The 18466-nt window shown below is 47.7% G+C and overlaps 1 protein-coding gene across 1 annotated transcript; it reads left to right on the top strand.

The window, feature by feature from the left end:
- Positions 1–1555: 1555 nt before the first annotated feature.
- On the top strand, positions 1556–2624 carry BJ212DRAFT_1472041 (P-loop containing nucleoside triphosphate hydrolase protein; the record flags this gene model as incomplete). The annotated part of the gene is made up of 2 exons (XM_041339016.1): positions 1556–1824; positions 1880–2624. The coding sequence occupies exons 1-2, from the start codon at positions 1814–1816 to the stop codon at positions 2622–2624; spliced, it is 756 nt and encodes a 251-aa protein (XP_041185311.1). The 5' UTR covers positions 1556–1813.
- Between the last annotated feature and the right edge of the window lie 15842 nt (positions 2625–18466).

An 18466-nucleotide genomic window follows, 5' to 3' on the forward strand; every position in this document is an offset into this window, starting at 1 on the left:
GGGGCCCTGACGCTCGTTCTCTAACTCACTGAAGTAATATGTGAATGTATTGTATGACCCGCGGGATCCGTATTTGGTTCTGACGCTCGCCAAACCCTTCTAGCAGGTGACTACCAATTAATTCCTGAAACGAGTTTACCTCGAGTTGATTTGTTGGATGCGGCTCGGCAATCTGCAGGCGAATGTCAATCGTCGAGTCAGTTTCCGATGGATGAGACGCCTGAAATATGGCTGTAAGGAACGTGGTCAACGTTCGTATGGTTTTAAAAGACATGCGGCCAAACGCTACCGCAGTACCCTAGTGCCATCCTGAACGACCCTCCTAAATCGCGATGAATACAAGGTGCGTAATATCTAGACAGGATCCTCGTGACATATTTTCCAACATTGATAAGTAGAAAGAAAAATATTGTCCTTTTTGGGCCAGCAGGGGCAGGCAAAAGCTCACTCGTCAATCTCATGGCGGGAAAGGACGTAGCAGTCACGTCCAATGATACGCAACGCTGCACATTATACTGGAAACAATATCCCATCAAATTCGGCGGCGAATCTTATATGGTGTTCGATACCGCTGGACTCGATGAACCACAGCTGAATATCACAGAATACCTCAATGCTGTCGAGAATGCCTATGGGCTCATCCAGTATTTGGAGGCACAAGGGGGCATTGATTTGCTTCTGTTCTGCATGCGCGCAGGCAGACTCACTGAGACGCTTCGGAACAATTACCGGCTCTTTCACGAATTCCTCTGTGACAAGAAGATTCCAGTCGTTGTAGCGGTCACACACCTCGAAACCGAGTCCGTAATGGATGAATGGTGGGGGAGGAACGAGAGAACCTTCCAATCTCAGCAGATACATGTCGTTGGTCATGCATGCATCACGACCAAAAACGATTTCCGAAGCCTGTATGAACAATCACGCGTCATAGTCCGCAACCTTGTTAAACAGTACACTGCCGACGGGCAGAGGCAAGCTTGGATAGGAGGAAACAGCATGTTCGTGTCGTTGATGCGTAAACTGAAGCAGCTACTTGTAGGGAATTTGCTCGTGAAGAGGGGTACCATCCCTCGCCTCATCAAGAGGTGCGGTATGTCTCCAGACCTTGCTAAAGAGTTAGCTAGGATGATCGATAGAGTGTAGAAGGAGCTACTTAACCTCTCGTGTCCGATAACTTGTGCTGATTCGGCTGTAGACTTTGTCCTTGCCGGTGTGTCTTACGTATCCTACTTACCCTAATGTCATGTATCCATACTGAAGTCAATTCTTGCCGAGCTGTCATATTGAACGAATAGATTACAGGGTCATGTGAGAGTCAGGTACTACAGAAACATGTCTACGTAGAGCTTTGAGACAGGCTTCGACAAACTACATTGTGCGTAAGGATATACCACGCGTACGTCACTTCACCGACAGCAAGACGAGAGCAAGTTAACAAACACGAGAAGCTAAGTTCAAGCTGGTCTCCAGAATACTATATAGAGCGTATTTGCAGCGCCCAAAATCATGGCCAAACAAGACGCTCCACCCACGCAACGGACTTTGCCGGAGCTATCAGCATGTTGGCAAGTGATTAGTGACTACCAATCAACTCCTGAAATTGTACCGTCAACACGAGTTTGCCTCGAGTTGATTTGTTGGATGCTGCTCGGCAATCTGCAGGCGAATGTCAATCGTCGAGTCAGTATCCGATGGATGAGGCGTCTGAAGTATGGCAAGGAACGTGGTCAACGTTCGTGTGGTTTTAAAGGACATGCGGCCAAATGCTACCGCAGTACCCTAGTATCATCCTGAACATCCCTCCTAAATCGCGATGGATACAAGGTGCGTAATATCTAGACAGAATTCTTGTGACGTATTTTCCAACATTGATAAGTAGAAAGAAAAATATTGTCCTTTTTGGGCCGGCAGGGGCAGGCAAAAGCTCACTCGTCAATCTCATGGCGGGAAAGGACGTAGCAGTCACGTCTAATGATACGCAACGCTGCACATTGCACTGGCAACAGTATCCCATCAAATTCGACGGCGAATCCTATATGGTGTTCGATACCGTTGGACTCGATGAACCACAGCTGAATATCACAGAATACCTCAATGCTGTCGAGAATGCCTATAGGCTCATCCAGGATTTGGAGGCACAAGGGGGCATTGATTTGCTTCTGTTCTGCATGCGCGCAGGCAGACTCACTGAGACACTTCGGACCAATTACCGGCTCTTTCACGAATTCCTCTGTGACAAGAAGGTTCCCATCGTCGTAGCGGTCACACACCTTGAAACCGAAACCACAATGGAAGATTGGTGGGGGAGGAACGAGAAAACCTTCCAGCAGATGCATGTCGCTGGTCATGCATGCATCACCGCCAAAAACAATGTCCATTTCCAAAACCTGTATGAACAATCACGCGTCATAATCCGCAACATTGTCAAACAGCGCACTGCCGACGGGCAGAGGCAAGCTTGGATAGGAGGAAACAGCATGTTCGTGTCGTTGATGCGTAAACTGAAGCAGCTACTTGTAGGGAATTTGCGTGTGAAGAAGGATATTATCCCTCGCCTCAAGAGGTGCGGTTTGTCTCCAGACCTTGCTAAAGAGTTGGCTAGGATGATCGATAGAGGCGTGTAGAAGGAGCTACTTAACCTCTGGTGTCCGATAACCTGTGCTGATCCAGCTGTAGACTTTGTCCTTGCCGATACGTCTTACGTATCTTACTTACCTTACTATCATGCATGCATACTTAAGTCAAGTCTTGCCAAACTGTCATATTGAACGAATAGATTACAGGGTCATGTGAGAGTCAGGTACTACAGAAACATGTCTACGTAGAGCTTTGAGACAGGCTTCGACAAACTACATTGTGCGTAAGGATATACCACACGTACGTCACTTCACCGACAGCAAGACGAGAGCAAGTTAACGAACACAAGAAAAGTCAAGTAGCTAATTCTATCTCGTCTTTTTGATCCTATCAGCTAGCTCATTCGCGTCATCTGGAGACATACCGCAACGCCGTGTGAAGAAATGGACAATATCATTCGTCTCTTGCAAACTCCCATTCCCTACAAGTGGCCCCTTTAGCTTATGCCTGTCGTCGGTAAACTCATGGACAAGGTTGTGGATCTTTGCGCGCGACTCTTCATACAGGTTTGGGCGATTGCCTTTGATGGCGGTGATGCACGCATGATCATCAACGCGGATATTCCAGTCCCGAAGCGTTCCACTGTTCTTCTTCCACCAGTCGTCCATTGCTCCCTCTTGCTCGAGGTGCGTGATCACTACAACGATTGGAACCTTCTTATCGCAGAGGAGTTCGTGAAAGAGCATGTAATTTTTCTGAAGCGTATCCGCGACTTCGCCTGGGCGAATACAGAACAGAAGCAGATCAATGCTCCCTTGTGTCTCCAAATGCTGGATGAGTTTACAAGCATCCTCGACAGCATCGAGGTATTCTTTCTTTTTCAGCTGTGGTGCCACGAGTCCAACGGTATCGAATACCACATAAGATCCGCCGTCGAATTCGATTGGATATTGTTTCCAGTGCAATGTGCAACGTTGAATATTATTGGACGTGTCTGCTACGTCCTTTCCCGCCATGAGGTTGACGAGTGAGCTTTTACCTGCCCCCATCTGCCCAAAGAGCACAATATTTTTATGCGTGCTTGTCGAAGTTAGGAAGATACAGATACAAAAAGTACATGAAAACGACGTACCTTGAAGTCGTTTTATTGGTGCCTCGGCGGTTCACACCACGAATCCCTCTCTCATTCGACAGGCGACACTGTTCGATGAGTTTGCAGACAGTGAGGTATGACTCGTCGCGGCGCTCCGGGAGTTTAGGACTTGCATTCTTGTGGGACATGGCTGTGGTGACACATGCGTGGCCAGCAAAGGTCATCCCGAGGTTCGAGATGATTCGCTCATTTTTTCTCCACCAAGCTTCCATGTCTGGTTCATGGTATTCCAAACCCGTGACGACAAGGGCGATTGGAACTCTCATCTTGACTTGGGAGTGAATCAAGTCGTAGTTCCGGCGGAGTGTCCGAATCACTCTCTCACCCCGCACACAGTACACGATGAGATGAATGCCGCCTTGCATCATCAGAGTTCGAATGAGCGTCTTTAACACTTTTCGAGCTTGCATATTAGGGACTGTACCTCCAGGGCCCTCGTCGAGACCTGCGATCTAGTTCAGTAACAGCCACAAAAGGCGGCGAACTGGACCGACCGGCAGTATCGAAAAGCTTTACCTTCAACTTCAACTTCAACGGAATCGAAATCTCAGTCTCGTATGCGTTGGTTTCAGTCGTGCATCCCATAGTATCGGAGGATACCCGCGCCGTGTGCTCCCTAGTGATCAAATTGATCAAAGAACTTTTACCAGCTCCTGCTTCTCCGAAAACGACAACATTGCACGTATCTGTGCCGTTGTGAGCAGGCTCTGGTGTGACGGACACCTGATTTCAAGTTAACATCACGCTGAGGAATGATAACCAAACACCACTTACAGTCTGCGACATTGCGAAGATGACTCGACTCGAGACAAGAGAGCAAAAAAGTTTTGATTTGCGTGTTCGGGGAATCTGATGGATTTGAAGCATCAGCTTCATGTAGTATTCCCGGGCCCGACGCCAGATGTGAAATCGACTAGGCGCATGGATTCAGCATGTTCCAGCGACTCGGACATGCGAGAAAAGCATTGAGTGATAATGCAGCTACTACTAGCGCTTGAGCTCATAACTTGCTTCTCACATTGGGCATCATATGATACTGCTGCTAGCTGCAGCAGCGAGGATTTAATCATTCGGTTGTGCTGCGTGCTTCAAGAAGTTAAGTTGGTCCCCCAGAACAGTGGCAGCGCACGGCATACCCCGAAATTGCTACCTGAAGGCTCTGGCCTCCACTGCTATCCGATAATCCTATCCCTAACAACAATCCCTTTTGCGCATGGCAACTCAGCACCTTTCATAGTTGCGTGTACAATCCTCATGCCAATCAGTTGTGGTATGTCTTTTATTATCGTTTGTTCATTTCCGATGCTTCCTCGAGCCCGCCGTGTCTAGTGTTAGGATCAATCTTCCTGGTTCCGCTCTTTCGTTCTCCATTGTCTTGTCTTGCGGCCGAGAGGCCGCCTTTGTATAATCTATCTTTACTTTATCACTCCCTGCAAATTCCAGTGCACTTCGCTGCGATACTGCTCACATTCCTTCCCTTGACCCTCCCGGGCCACACCGCCGTATAATGATAACTTAGCGATCTGTGGCAACTTTCATTAACATTGATTCGCTTGGTCACAACTCTTCCTTTCATTTTAGCTGTTGTGCACACTCAACGTTCACCGTATGTCACGCATTCTATGACGAGTGGCATGCCCATTTGTACCATCGCGAACCGCAAGCTCATTTTTCATCCTCGTGAGCACTTTTGACCTTTCTTTACCATCCTGGACAGGATTACTCGTCCTCGGCCCTAGACCCTTCACCTGTCGCATTGTCGTCATCGTTAGGTTGCTCGTGGCACTCCGGAACATGCTAGCTGGAGGTAGCCTAGCTCCAGCAGTGAGGAGTCTAGATTACCTACACATTGCAGTGGGGCCAAAGCTAGAATGCAGGTATCTGCTCCTGATATAACCAATCTCGATTCTCCCCTCGCTTAAGTACCACGAACTGCGTGTCGATATCATCCACCGATAATAAGCGATACATGGCTTCTAATCGTGTACGATCATAGGCCTATCGCTACAGCCGGTGACAAAGGCTTCTCGTCCAGGGTCTAGCAATGACAACGGAAATGAAATTTGCACGATGGAAGTTCGAGCTCCAAAATTCCCCAATCGTTCTGAACGCAAGGACGCAAATGTGGAAGATGCGATGGTGATGAATGGTCTAGAGCAGTCCGATTATGTATGATATGCGGACAGCAATATGAATGATAGCGAGGATAGCAAGGAAATAAAACAGCAAGAAATCAGAAAGACGTGAGTAGAGACTGTACCCACGCATTTTGTTCTATGCGTGGTCCGAACTCTTCGACGCATCGCTGCAGTTCAGCCAGCTGATGTAATTTGGTTAAGACTGTCGTCCGCTTAACTGTTATGCCAAAAGGTAGTGATACTGAAAGCTTATGTTTCAGTATCACGAACGGTATTTAGGTAGATTATGGGAAATCTAGTAAGCCAGGGTGCTTACAGTCGAGCCTCGTGCAACACATCGTTCATCACAACGTCCTCATCGTCAGCCGAAGACTCCGAGGCCCACTTTTTCAGTAACTCCTCGATAATTTGGATGCCTTCCTCGGTGACTTCGTCTGAGCGCTCGGGTTCTGATTGCTGTCCTGCTCAGCAAACATCAACGTGACAGATTCCTGACAATTTTTTTAAACAATTACCAGTCGCGAAATCTTCTAGCTCGTCAGATTTCAGTTTTGCGAGTTAGAACACTTTCAGTAGACATTGTAAAACAATCCTATCCAGAACTGGCTAACCACATTGTCAGAAAAGTTGGCCAGTTTGTTGCGCAACGTGGATACCGAAGCTCTAGCCCGAAACGCCTTCGCCCAAAAGTTTCAGAGAAAGAAGCTTGACTGGAAAATCGAAACAAACCTGGGTCGACCTTGAACAATAGCGTGATATCCCTCTCGCGTGTGGCGCAGATGCATATTCCTGATTCACATGAGCCACGATGTAGGGGTTTTTCACGTGAGGAAGCTCGTGGTCGAGGGCAGTCAACTCGTAAAGGTGAGTAGCAAACAAGCAGAAAGCGCGGATGTGGGACGCAATGTGCCTTGGGTACTGTCAGGCGCTACTGCAGGTAATAAAAGTAATTCTCTTACTCGGATATAGACCATGCGAGGCCGAATCCGTCGTACGTTGAAGTTCCTGAAGACAAAGCCAAATATCGACAATACGTGCATTATCATCTAACAGAAGACATACCACAGCCGAGCTCATCAATGATAATAAGAGAACCTTCAGTAGCAGACTGAATGGTAAGCGACAATCAAACTAAGGAAATATTTGAGTAGATGCTACTTACTCGGAGGATCGAGGCAGTCTCAAGCATCTCGGACACGAAAGTCGAGACGCCCTTCAACTGACCGTCGCCTGCACCTACTCGGCAAAGCACGAAATCAAAGATGGCAAGGGACAAAACATCCAGTTTGTGCTATGAGAGTAATGACTCCAACATCTAAGATGGGTTGAGAATGGCGTTCGCGAACGATAGCATGGCTGATGCACCTAATGGATATACGTACTCTTTCCGCCCATTTTAGGATCAGGTTAGCTTTGATAAAACGGCACAGTAGCAGCACTTACTGATGATCTAAAGTTCACCCTCGCCTACAAGGCGGCACATGAGACATGTAACAGTGACAGTGCGATAAATCTTACCCTTCACATCTCCACATCATTTGGAATGAAGCTGATGTCGTCCTGAACTTCAAGGCAAAGATGCCGCGCGTTGCGCAATACTAAGCCGCTAGTGCCTGATGTGCACTGATCAATTCCTGCGTCGAACATCGTCTCCTAAACTTGCCTTTCTCCGGGACCTTTGGCTCCACGTATGCCTCGGGAGCGTTCACAGAAACATGAGCGAAACTGGATGATCGTCGCCACGTGCGCAAGCTCCAGTGATGGGGCTCGCCTGAGGATAATATCCAGGTGTGCAATGATGTGGTCAAGATTCTCTAGTACGGGAGTATATGTTGCTGCAATAAGGAAAAGCATCTGTGGATGCCAAAGTAGCAGTGAAAGGGTATCTTACATGCAATGCTGACGACTTCCTTCGCCAACCCGCTAATATTCATGCGTGGTCTCTTGATAGTCCATAGAAAGTGCTTTCAGCTTCGTAGCCGTAAAGTAAACTCCGCTCTTGACAGTCCCTAGTTCGATATATTTGCTGTTCCGCACGACGGTTCCCGCGTCCTGATGCGTATGCGAGCTCATGACATCTCGCAGTACGGAAAGCGCACGTTCATCGTCACCTGAAGCAGTGTTCATAGTTCTGGGAGTTCTCAAGGTGCAGCTTCTTGCCGAGATCAAGATCCTTGCCGGTTGGACGATGTGGAAATGTGCGTCGTTTTCTCGAAAGTCTGGAACAGGACATGCAACTGAAGAGGCAACCACAGGAGATGGGACTGGAGATGGGACTGGAGATGTGACTGAAGACGCAAGGTTTGGAGCAGAGAGAGGATGTCTCCATTGCTGTAAAGGAGTTGAGGACTACAGCCAGAAATATGTCGGAGAGCATTGGTCAGCACTTATGAGTCCCCTAATTATGACGGTGCTTACATGTTGTGTTCGAGTCCTGGAATCAAAGGAAACCATGGGAAAGTGCATGTGCAGAAGCGGGAAGCATCCAGACCTAAAAGAACTCGATATTCAACCATCAGTCGTCTCTGACCTGGTAGATGCATGTTAGGCGGGAGGAAAATCGGGCATGGGATGCAGATATCCGGGAGATCAGGATGTAAATCTATAAAGTAGGATGCGATGGGTGGGAATCGTCTCGCCAGCTCGCGTGGCTTTCGCATAGATACGCTTAGATACGCTTAGATGCGCTTAGAGGCGCTTAAGAACGCTTAGCTCGCTTAAACCTCTTTTTGGGAATCTCGCGTGGCTTTCTCGCGTGGCCCGGTCACGGGTTTTCGAGCTCCGACTTAATACTGTTGCCCGTTCGAGTGCAGTACATGTGTCAATAAATAATTGATGAAAAATTGAATGAGAGCACATGCTAGGATGCAGCCGAGGCCAGGAAGCCAAAAAGGAGCGCGAAGCGCTCCGTTTGCTTCCTGTGCCGAAGGCACAACGGGTGTGAAGCTAGTGTCAACTGAGGGGAGGTTGTTCCACGGATTTAAAACTAGACACTCACTAGCAAGGTTCTGCGCTCGGCTGCCCCAGTCGACTCACATCCCTTCATCGATATGTGCATCAACTTGATCATCAAGCCTCTCTGCTACTCGACTCGACTTTGGTAGTCTCATCAAGTGCGTAATGCGTTACAAAGGCGGAAGCTGCCAGCGCCTGACTCAGCCAGCCCATATCTTAGTAACGCGTACGAATTGATTCATATTGATGGCGTCAAGTACTGATCATGAAGTCAGGCAGCCGTGCGCAGGATGTAGTCTCGCTGCAATTCACACGTGAGAAAGATCGATGAATCACAAACGAGATGAAGAACAAAGACTCGCTTCGCAACTTGGGGGTTATCGGCAGCCCCCGACCACCATTACCGTAGTGCATTGCGGCTTGAACCGACATGCTGCATGCATGATGCAATCTCCACTTTGACTCAAACTCACTGTTCTCAAAACCTCCGGGGAACGGACCCCTTCGCAGTCTGGCAATTACACGCCACGAGTACGATGCGCTTCATGCTTATCTCAGGCTTAGACAAAGCACCCTGCTCGGAGCAGTCTGTACTAGTTAGTTCAATTTTGCTTGTACACTTGGACTCAAGTGTCGGAGTAGTATGAGATGCGCTGCATGAGAAATTGAAGAAGCTAGGCCACAACATCATGATAATCTTGAGGCTCAGAAATGTCAGTCGCCCCTTCAATTCGCCTCTCCATTTTGCATTTTCCTGTCGCCTTCTAACTTTCTTTAACTATATCTTCGGGACGAATCATACGATCACCACAGACACCGCCTCTGTTATTTTGCCCAAAAGTTGCATGGAGTTGCAGGGGATCTGACGCCCATTCCCTGACTCACTGAAGTAATATCTAAATGTATCATATGACTCGTGGAAATCGCATTTGGTTTTGATGCTCACCAACCTCTTTCAACAGGGTGACTAGGAATTAACTTCTCGAATTGTACTATCAACACGAGTTTGCAATCTGCAAGGGAGTGTCAATTGTTGAGTCAATATCCGATCAATGAGGTGTGGTACAACGTGGTTAACGTTCGTGTGGCTTTAAAATAAACGCGGCCAAATGCTACAGTACTACCCTAGTGCCATCTTGAACATTCCTCCTCCTAAATCGCAATGGCCGAAAGGTACGTAGCATCTAGAGAGGAGCTTCGTGCCGTATTTTTCCAACGTTGATAAGTAGGAAGAAGCATACAAATATCGTCCTCTTTGGGCAGGTAGGGGCAGGCAAAAGCTCACTCGTCAATCTCATGGCGGAAACGGATGTAGCAATCACATCCAATGACATGGAGTCCTGCACATTGCACTGGAAAGAACATCCCATCCAATTCGATGGCGAGTCTTATAAGGTGTTCGATACCGTTGGACTCGAAGAACCACAGTTGGGAATTCAGCAATATCTCGATGCTATCGAGAATGCCTATAGCCTCATTCAGGATTTAGAGAAACAAGGCGGCATTGATCTACTTTTGTTCTGCATGCGTGCAGGCAGACTCAATTCTACCCTTCGAAGTAACTACCGCCTCTTTCACGAATTCCTCTGCGACAAGAAGGTTCCCATCGTTGTAGTGATCACGCACCTCGAGGGCGAAGTCAGAGAAATGGATGACTGGTGGAAGAGAAACGAAGATTCCTTCCGTCGCTGTGGGATCCATGTCGCTGGTCATGCGTGCATCACTGCCATCAAAGACAATTATGAAAAGCAATATGAAGAATCGCGTACCACAATCCGTAAGCTTGTCAAGGATTTCGCTGCCGACGGGCAGAACCTAGCATGTGCTCCATGGAACGATCCGAACGGAGGAGACAACTTGGACTGGTTCGTGTCGTTCACGTGTAAGCTGAAGGGGCTACTTAAGGGGAATTGGAAACTGCATGCGAAGAAGGACGTGGTCCCCCGCCTCGAGCGTTGTGGTATGTCTCGAGATATCGCAAAACAATTAGCTCGTAGGATCAAGAATGTTGTGGTAGAAGGAACTACTTAACTTCCCCTGTTCGATAACTCGCGCTCATCCAGCGATTGTAGACTTCTAGATTGTTGTTGCTAATATGTCGTCGTCATACGTATTCTTACTTGTAATAATATTATGCATGCCAGCTCATCAAGACAAAGATAGCTGACTGTATAATACCGGCAGTCATCCTCACTACTGGCAGCAAATCTACACATTACTTAATATCCCGAACATCTGTACTAAGTTGATTAAGAGGATCAGCCCCTTGATGTGCTTGGGCGGGACTGCATGGATTTGAAGCTAAGTCACCCTTAATAAGTAATGTATACTTTTCCTGACGCATCCAGCTTATTTTACCGGCCTCCAGACCCGCATTCTGTAGCAAGCCATGCGCATGCTGGGGCCTGACGGTCGCATTATTTATTCGACTTGCTCACTTAACCCCGTCGCAAACGAAGCAGTTATAGCAGCTGCTTTGAACTCTAATGCTGGTGAGTGACTTCAGGCCGTTACAGATAGATTATTCGAGCATGCTAACGCATAATATAGATTTACAGTTAATCGATGTCTCGGCGTAGTCGCCAGACACAGCTACACAGCTGGTAAGTTTCACCTTGTGCTAGTTGCATCATGACGTTCTCTAACCACAACTCGACTCGGTTTCGCAAGCATGCGAATATATCCCCGTCTTCAGGATACGGGTGAATTCTTTACCGTCATACTCGAAAGAAAGCCGCAACAAAGTGGTCATACCAATGTTGTAGCGTACGTTTCAGCGCCATATTTTCTACAATTATTTCTTACACTTGTCCAGGAAAAGAGATGCGGGGGAAGCTGATATTTTGTCCCGGAAGCCAAAAGGCTAAGCTTGACTTTGGTGGTCTGCCTACGCTAATGTCAAAAGACGACAGTTCACGTCCATTTATATCGGATGCTCTCGAAGCAGATGTAGAGGCTGCATCCGATAAAGAAAACTACGTTCAAGGGTAAACCCAAGCTCTCGGACGTCTGAGCTCGAGTCTGTAAGGGGGAATGGCTAGAATTGTTAGATTTGGCAAACGTTTGCGATAATCGCCCATAGACAGGCCTTTATCGAAGTCATTCCCTCTAACGACAGATATTAGATACGGACTTGTTGACTTTTGCTCGTCCGATTTGAAAATCGCGATCAAGCGAGGATTTCGTGCCCACATCCAGTCCGCAACTTGGAGGCCTACACCGCCAGAGAAAAGAGAAAACGGTGCATAGGGGCTGATGTTCCCGGCACAGCCGGGATGTGGGGTGACCGGTGAGCACTAGCGCTGATCGCCTGGATGATCGAGCTCGGTAGCATCAGATTGCAATCGAAATCATACCCAACATAGCAAGCCCACGTACCCAGGGCAATGTCGTATTTAGAATCATGCATCATGCTCGACATGCGCTACACCCAGTACCATACCCCCTAAGTATCATTTCCGTGGATTTCGAATAACGAAGAGTGAAGAAAAAGGGCAAACAAACCATGAGCTCAATGCCATCGCCGCCAGCCTGGGTTCTGGAGATAAGTAACCTAATTCAAGATCAGTCACGACTCACCAACTCCAAGTCGTTTTACAAAACGTTTCTCTGAGACTTGTCCACCGTCACGAGTACTTTGACATTCAATCGATTTTACACGAGGAAGACTCCAAGGGATCATGATAAAATACATGCGCGCGAGGACTTTGTGATGTATACACGTGGAATCCCCCTCGAGCCCCGGGCAGTTTGAAGTTTGAATTTGAAATGTGGTGCCATTGATGCTATGACACTGAATTTATACATATTATGTAATCTGCTTCCGTCATTGACACGGCGACGACTCGCAGTCACTTCAAGTTGTCACTATCATCCAGAAAGTCTGAGATTTGTGGAGTCCGAGAACTCGAGTCCGCCGGACGATTCGTGGATCTGATTGGATGCCCTCCTCACCAAGTTCTACCATCCATCTCTTCACCAACTTTGAGATTCCACTATATGCACATGCAAGTTAATTCATTTAGGCTTTGCATAAAGAGCAAAAACTCGCATCGCAACTCGGGGGTTGTCGGCAGCCATTACCATCAGGTTGCGGCTTGAACCGACATGCTGCGGCATGCATGATGCAATCTCTACTCTGACTCAGACTCACTGTTCTCAAGACCTCCGGGGAACGGACCCTTCGCCACATGGGCAATTATACAGCACGATATCCAGGGTACGATGGGCTTCATGAGAAATTGAGGAAGCTAGACCACGGCTTAAATGCTTGAGGACTTAGGAACGTCAGTTGCCCCGTTAATTTAGCTCCCTATTTCGCATCTTCCTATCGTCTTTTAACTTTCTTAACTATATCCTCAGCACGACGATCGCCACAGACACTGCCTCTGTTGTTTTGCCCCAAAGCTGCATAGAGTTGCAGGGGCTAAGTTGACGTTTGTTCTCTAACTCGTTGAAGTAATCTCTGAATGTGGTTCGTATTTGGTTTTGACGCTCGCTGAGTTCTTCCAACAGGTGACTAGGGATTAATTTCTCGAATTGTACTATCAACACGAGTCTGCCTCAAGTTAATTTATGGGATGCGGTTCAGCAACCCGTAAGCGAATGACAATCGTTGAGTCAGTATCCGATCGATGAGGCGTCTGAAGTATGGGTGCAAGGAACGTGGTCAGCGTTCGTATGGCTTTAAAAGAAATGCGGTCAAGCGCCACATACTGGTATCCTGATACCATCCCGAGCACCCCTTCTTAATTGCGATGGATGCAAGGTATGTAGAATCTAGACAAGATCTTTGTGCCGTATTTTTCCAACAATCATCAGTAGGAACAAGCATAGAAATGTGGTCCTCTTTGGGCAGGGAGCAGCAGGCAAAAGCTCACTCGTCAATCTCATAGCTGGCGAGAACGTAGCAGAGACATCCAGTGACGCGACACACTGCACGCTGCAGTGGCGATCATATTCCGTCAAATTCGATGGCGATTCTTATAACGTGTTCGACACTGTTGGACTCGATGAACCACAACTGGGAATCCCACAGTACCTCAATGCTATTGAGAATGCCTATAGCCTCATCCAAGATTTGGAGACACAAGGCGGCATTGATCTACTTCTGTTCTGCATGCGCGCAGGCAGACTCACTGCTACGCATCGAAACAATTACCGACTCTTTAATGAGTTCCTCTGTGAAAAGAAGGTCCCCGTCGTTATAGCGATCACATACCTCGAAAACGAACCCGGGGGAATGGATACCTGGTGGGAGAGAAACGAAGCAACTTTCAATCACCAGGAGTTCTATGTCGCTGGTCATGCGTGCATCACCGCCATCAGAGGCAATTGTCCAGAACGGCATGAGCAATCGCGCACCGCGATACGCAACCTTGTCAAGCAGTTCACTACTGACGAGCAAAAACGAGCATGGAAAGGAGGAGACAACCTGTTCGTGTCGTTCATGCAAAAACTGAAGGGGCTGCTTTTAGGGAATTCGCGTTCGAAGAAGGATATTGTCCGTCGCCTCGTCAAGAGGTGTGGTTTGTCTCAGGATGTCGCAAAGAAGTTAGCTGATAGGATTAAGAAAGACGTGGTAGAAGGAGCTACTTGACTCCCCGTGTTTGATAGTCATTCCGGTTATAGACTTTTAAAATGACCTTGCCAGTACGTCATGACCTACACGCATAATGATTCTACCCTTCGAAATTCTCCTAATAATATATCATGCATGTGGAATTCAAAATAAGTACCCCACGCAGTGGCTAATGAGATTCAGCCATTCTCGCTGACCGTCGATTGCGATGTGGGCCCAGTCTCCAGTAGCAGTTAAGCAGGGCTTGATAACATGAAGATAGTCGTGAACATCGACCCCGAGGGGGAGTGGAAGCAGACCATAATATAAATATAGTAGAAGGATTCCACCACTGTCTTTCCAATGGTCTGAACAAGGGAGACTATTACCAAAGCGATCAAAAAAAGTGGCACCGTTACACTCGCAAAATCATGCGATGACCGGATGGAATGCCGGTTTGTACTCCGTAAGAAGAGAAAAAGCTATACACTTGCATTATACAGAAATAAAGATGGGATATAAATGGGATAAGATGCACAGTAAGATGAGCATAATTGGTCGATCACGAGAATCCGAGTAGGCATACTGCAACGCTCAATGTCCAGAAGCTCCTTCTACCACATCTTTCTTGATCCTACCAGCTATCTCTTTTGCGACTTCTGGAGACATATGGCAGCGCTTGGTGAGGCGGGAGACAATATCCTTCCCCACACGTAAATTCCCATTTCCCGCAAGCGGCATCAACGACACGAACAAGTCGTTTCCTCCCTTCTGTGCTCGCTTCTGCCCGTCGGCAGCGACATTCCTGACAAGGTCCCAGATCGCGTCGCGCGATTTTTTTTGGAAGGTTGGATCATGGTCGTCTTCGATGGTGGTGATGCAAGCATGACCATCAACACGGATCTTCTTCTTACGGAAGATTTCTTGGTTTCTCGTCCACCAGCTCTCCATGTTCTTCTTCTCTCTTTCAAGATTCGTGATCGCTAGGACGATGGGAACCTTCTTATAACAGAGGAAATGGCGAAAGAGCTGGTAATTGCGTTGATGCATAATTTTGAGTCTGCCTGCCGGCATGCAGAACAGAAGAAGATCAATGCCGCCTTCTCTCTCCAATTTCTGAATGAGGTTATAGGCATTCTCGACGGCATCGAAGTACTGTGGGATTCCTAGCTGTGGTTCATCTAGTCCGACGGTATCGAATAACTTGAAAGGTTCACCATCGAATTCGAGGGGATATTCTTTCCAGTGCGTCGTGCAGGCTTCAATGCCACAGGATGTGCCTGCCACGTCCTTTCCCACCATGAGGTTGATAAGCGAACTTTTGCCTGCCCCGGTCTCCCCAAAGACTACAATAGTGTTACGCTTGGTCCTACTTATCAATATTAGGAAAATACGATACAAAAAGAGTGTAGGGAATACGTACCTCAGGACATTGTGAATAGTGCCTCGCGATGATTCAGTGTGAATCCCTGTGTTATTCGACAAATAACGCTGCTCAATGAGCTTGCGGACAGCGTCGTATGACTGGGCGCGGCGCATGTGCATAGATACCATTGTCTCCGTAGTGATGCATGCGTGGCCGGCGAAGGTCATCCCGAGGTTTGAGATAGTTCGCTCGTTAACTGTCCACCAGTCTTCCATCTCTGGTTTGTACGATTCCAAACATGTGACGACAAGGACAATTGGAACTTTCTTCTTCTTTACTTGGGAGCGAATTAACTCGTAATTCCGGCGGAGTGTCCGAACCACTCTCTCGCCCCGCACACAGTACATGACGAGTTGAATATTGCCTTGCTCCGTCAGAGTTCGAAGGAGTTTCCTCAAAATTCTGCGAGCTTCCTTATCTGGGACTGTGCCTCGAGGGCCCTCGTCCAGACCTGTAATCTAATTCAGTAATAGCCATGAAGAGGGGCGAACCGGACCGACCAGCTGTATCGACAAGCTTTACCTTAAATGTCTCGTCTCGAGTCATCGTAATATCGTACGCATTGGTTCCAGCTGTACATCCCCCAGCATCGGAGGATGTCACTGCTATGTTCGTCCCAGCGATCAAATTTACCAAGGAACTTTTACCAGAACCGGCTTCTCCGCAAATGACAACATTGAACGTGTCTGTGCGGTGTGGTGGTTTCCCGACTTCAGTATGGTTGGGACTATCAACAAATTGAAATGAGCTGGAAGGCTGGTTTCAAGTTAACCTGAGCTGAGGTAGAGTCAAATACCACTTACACTAAATGGTTTCTCACCAGGACTCGACATTACAATAATGACTCAAGACAAGAAAGCGAAAGGTGCGTCTTGACTTGCGCGTTCGGGGTTTTTGAGTAGCGTCAGCCCTCCTTCAGTTGAGTCTTCTCGTTAGAACAGGGGTTGGTACGTCCAGGCAGATAACAAAGACGCTTGGATTCAGCATGTTCCGTACACGTGCCAATAAAATTCTGAGAACCAGCGCTGGGCATTGGGGGCGGCGTAACTGCGTGAGCTCATGACGAATATTACAACCACGCTGCCTAAATGCATTGAGCTTCGCACATGCTAAGCTGGTGGTCTAGCTGCAGCGTGACGGTTCGGCTGTGCACTTCAAGGTACGGACCATAAGCCATTCGCATCGCGTTGTTATTAACCTAAGTTAAAAATCAAGTGGTTGCCTAGGGTTATTACCAAGCATGTCATTAACTTGGCAAAAAATACATACTCGAGGAGACTGGAGGCAGTGGAGGGTTGTGGGTGATTGGTTGATCACTGCCTCATGTTAATTGCAGGTGCCGGTTAGCGCAGTGACCAGAATGAAGCGCGCCAGTAATCGATCGTGTCGTCACTATAGGTACCGTAAATGCGATAAATCTTACCCTTCACCATCTCCACATCACTTGGAATGAAGCTGATGTCGTCCTGAACTTCAAGGCAAGGATGCCGCGCGTCGCGCAATATTAAGCCGCTAGTGCCTTATGTACGTCGATCAATTCCTGCGTCGAACATTGTCTTCCGAACTTGCCTTTATCCAGGACCTTTGGTTTCACGTATGGCTCAGGAGCGTGTACAAAAACATGAGCGAAACTAGACGATCGTCGTTACACGTGCAGGCTTCAATCATGGGGCTCACCTGAGGATAACGTCTAGGTGTGTAATGATGTGGTCAAGATTCTCTAGTACCGGAGTATATGTTGCTGTACAAAGAAAAAGGCATGTTTGAATGGCGAGGTAGCAGTGAAAGGAGGATCTTACATGCGATGCTGACAACTTCCCTCACCAACCCGCTCCGCGTCCGCTGATATTCATACGTAGTCTCTTGATGGTCCGCGGAAAGTGTTTTCAACTTCTCGGTCGTAAAGTAAACTCCGCTCTTGACAGTCCCGAGTTCGATATATCTGCTGTTCCGCATGATGGCTTTCGCGTCCTGATGTGAATGTGAGCTCAGGATATCTCGCAGTACGGAAAGCGCACATTTTTCGTCAACCTGAAGCAGTATCCATAATTCTGGGAGTTCTCGAGGTGCAGCTTCTTGTCGAGATCGAGATCCTTGTCGGTTGCACGATGGATGTTCGGCAGCAAGACCATCCCAGATCTAAGAAAATGTCAACCCTCTTCGCTATGATTCTGATAGGCGTGATATGAACCTCCACAAGTTTATCTGCCAGAGCTTGCAGACGCTCATCATAGCCAGGCTTGATCGCGTAATTATGATTTTTGAGATCTAGCGTTGACTCGACCATCTCGCCATATTTGACGAGATTGTTGACAGTCTGGTAGTAGCATGTGTTAGAAAGGGAGCAGCGAGGATATAATTTGACGAAACCATGACATGCGCACCTGGAAAGGCTTGGTATAAATTTCATCTATAAGCTTCCGGTGATCCTTGTGTTCGTACTGCACGCCTTCGAGAGTCTCAAGCAAAAGAGGCACCGGGTTGGGTAAGATAAGTCTCACTGAAGACCGAGAACCGAAGCGAGGTACCTTGAGGACTACTTGATATACCTGTACAATATCCTCAAGAGAAGGGATAGATTTCTTGAATCGCCTACTCAGCCAAGCTTCAGCTTGAAATAATCATCCTGTGAAACGAAAATAAATGACGCCCTTGAA

This window comes from Suillus subaureus, assembly GCF_016647635.1.
Source record: "Suillus subaureus strain MN1 chromosome Unknown BJ212scaffold_282, whole genome shotgun sequence".
In the NCBI taxonomy this organism is placed as follows: Eukaryota; Fungi; Basidiomycota; class Agaricomycetes; order Boletales; family Suillaceae; genus Suillus; species Suillus subaureus.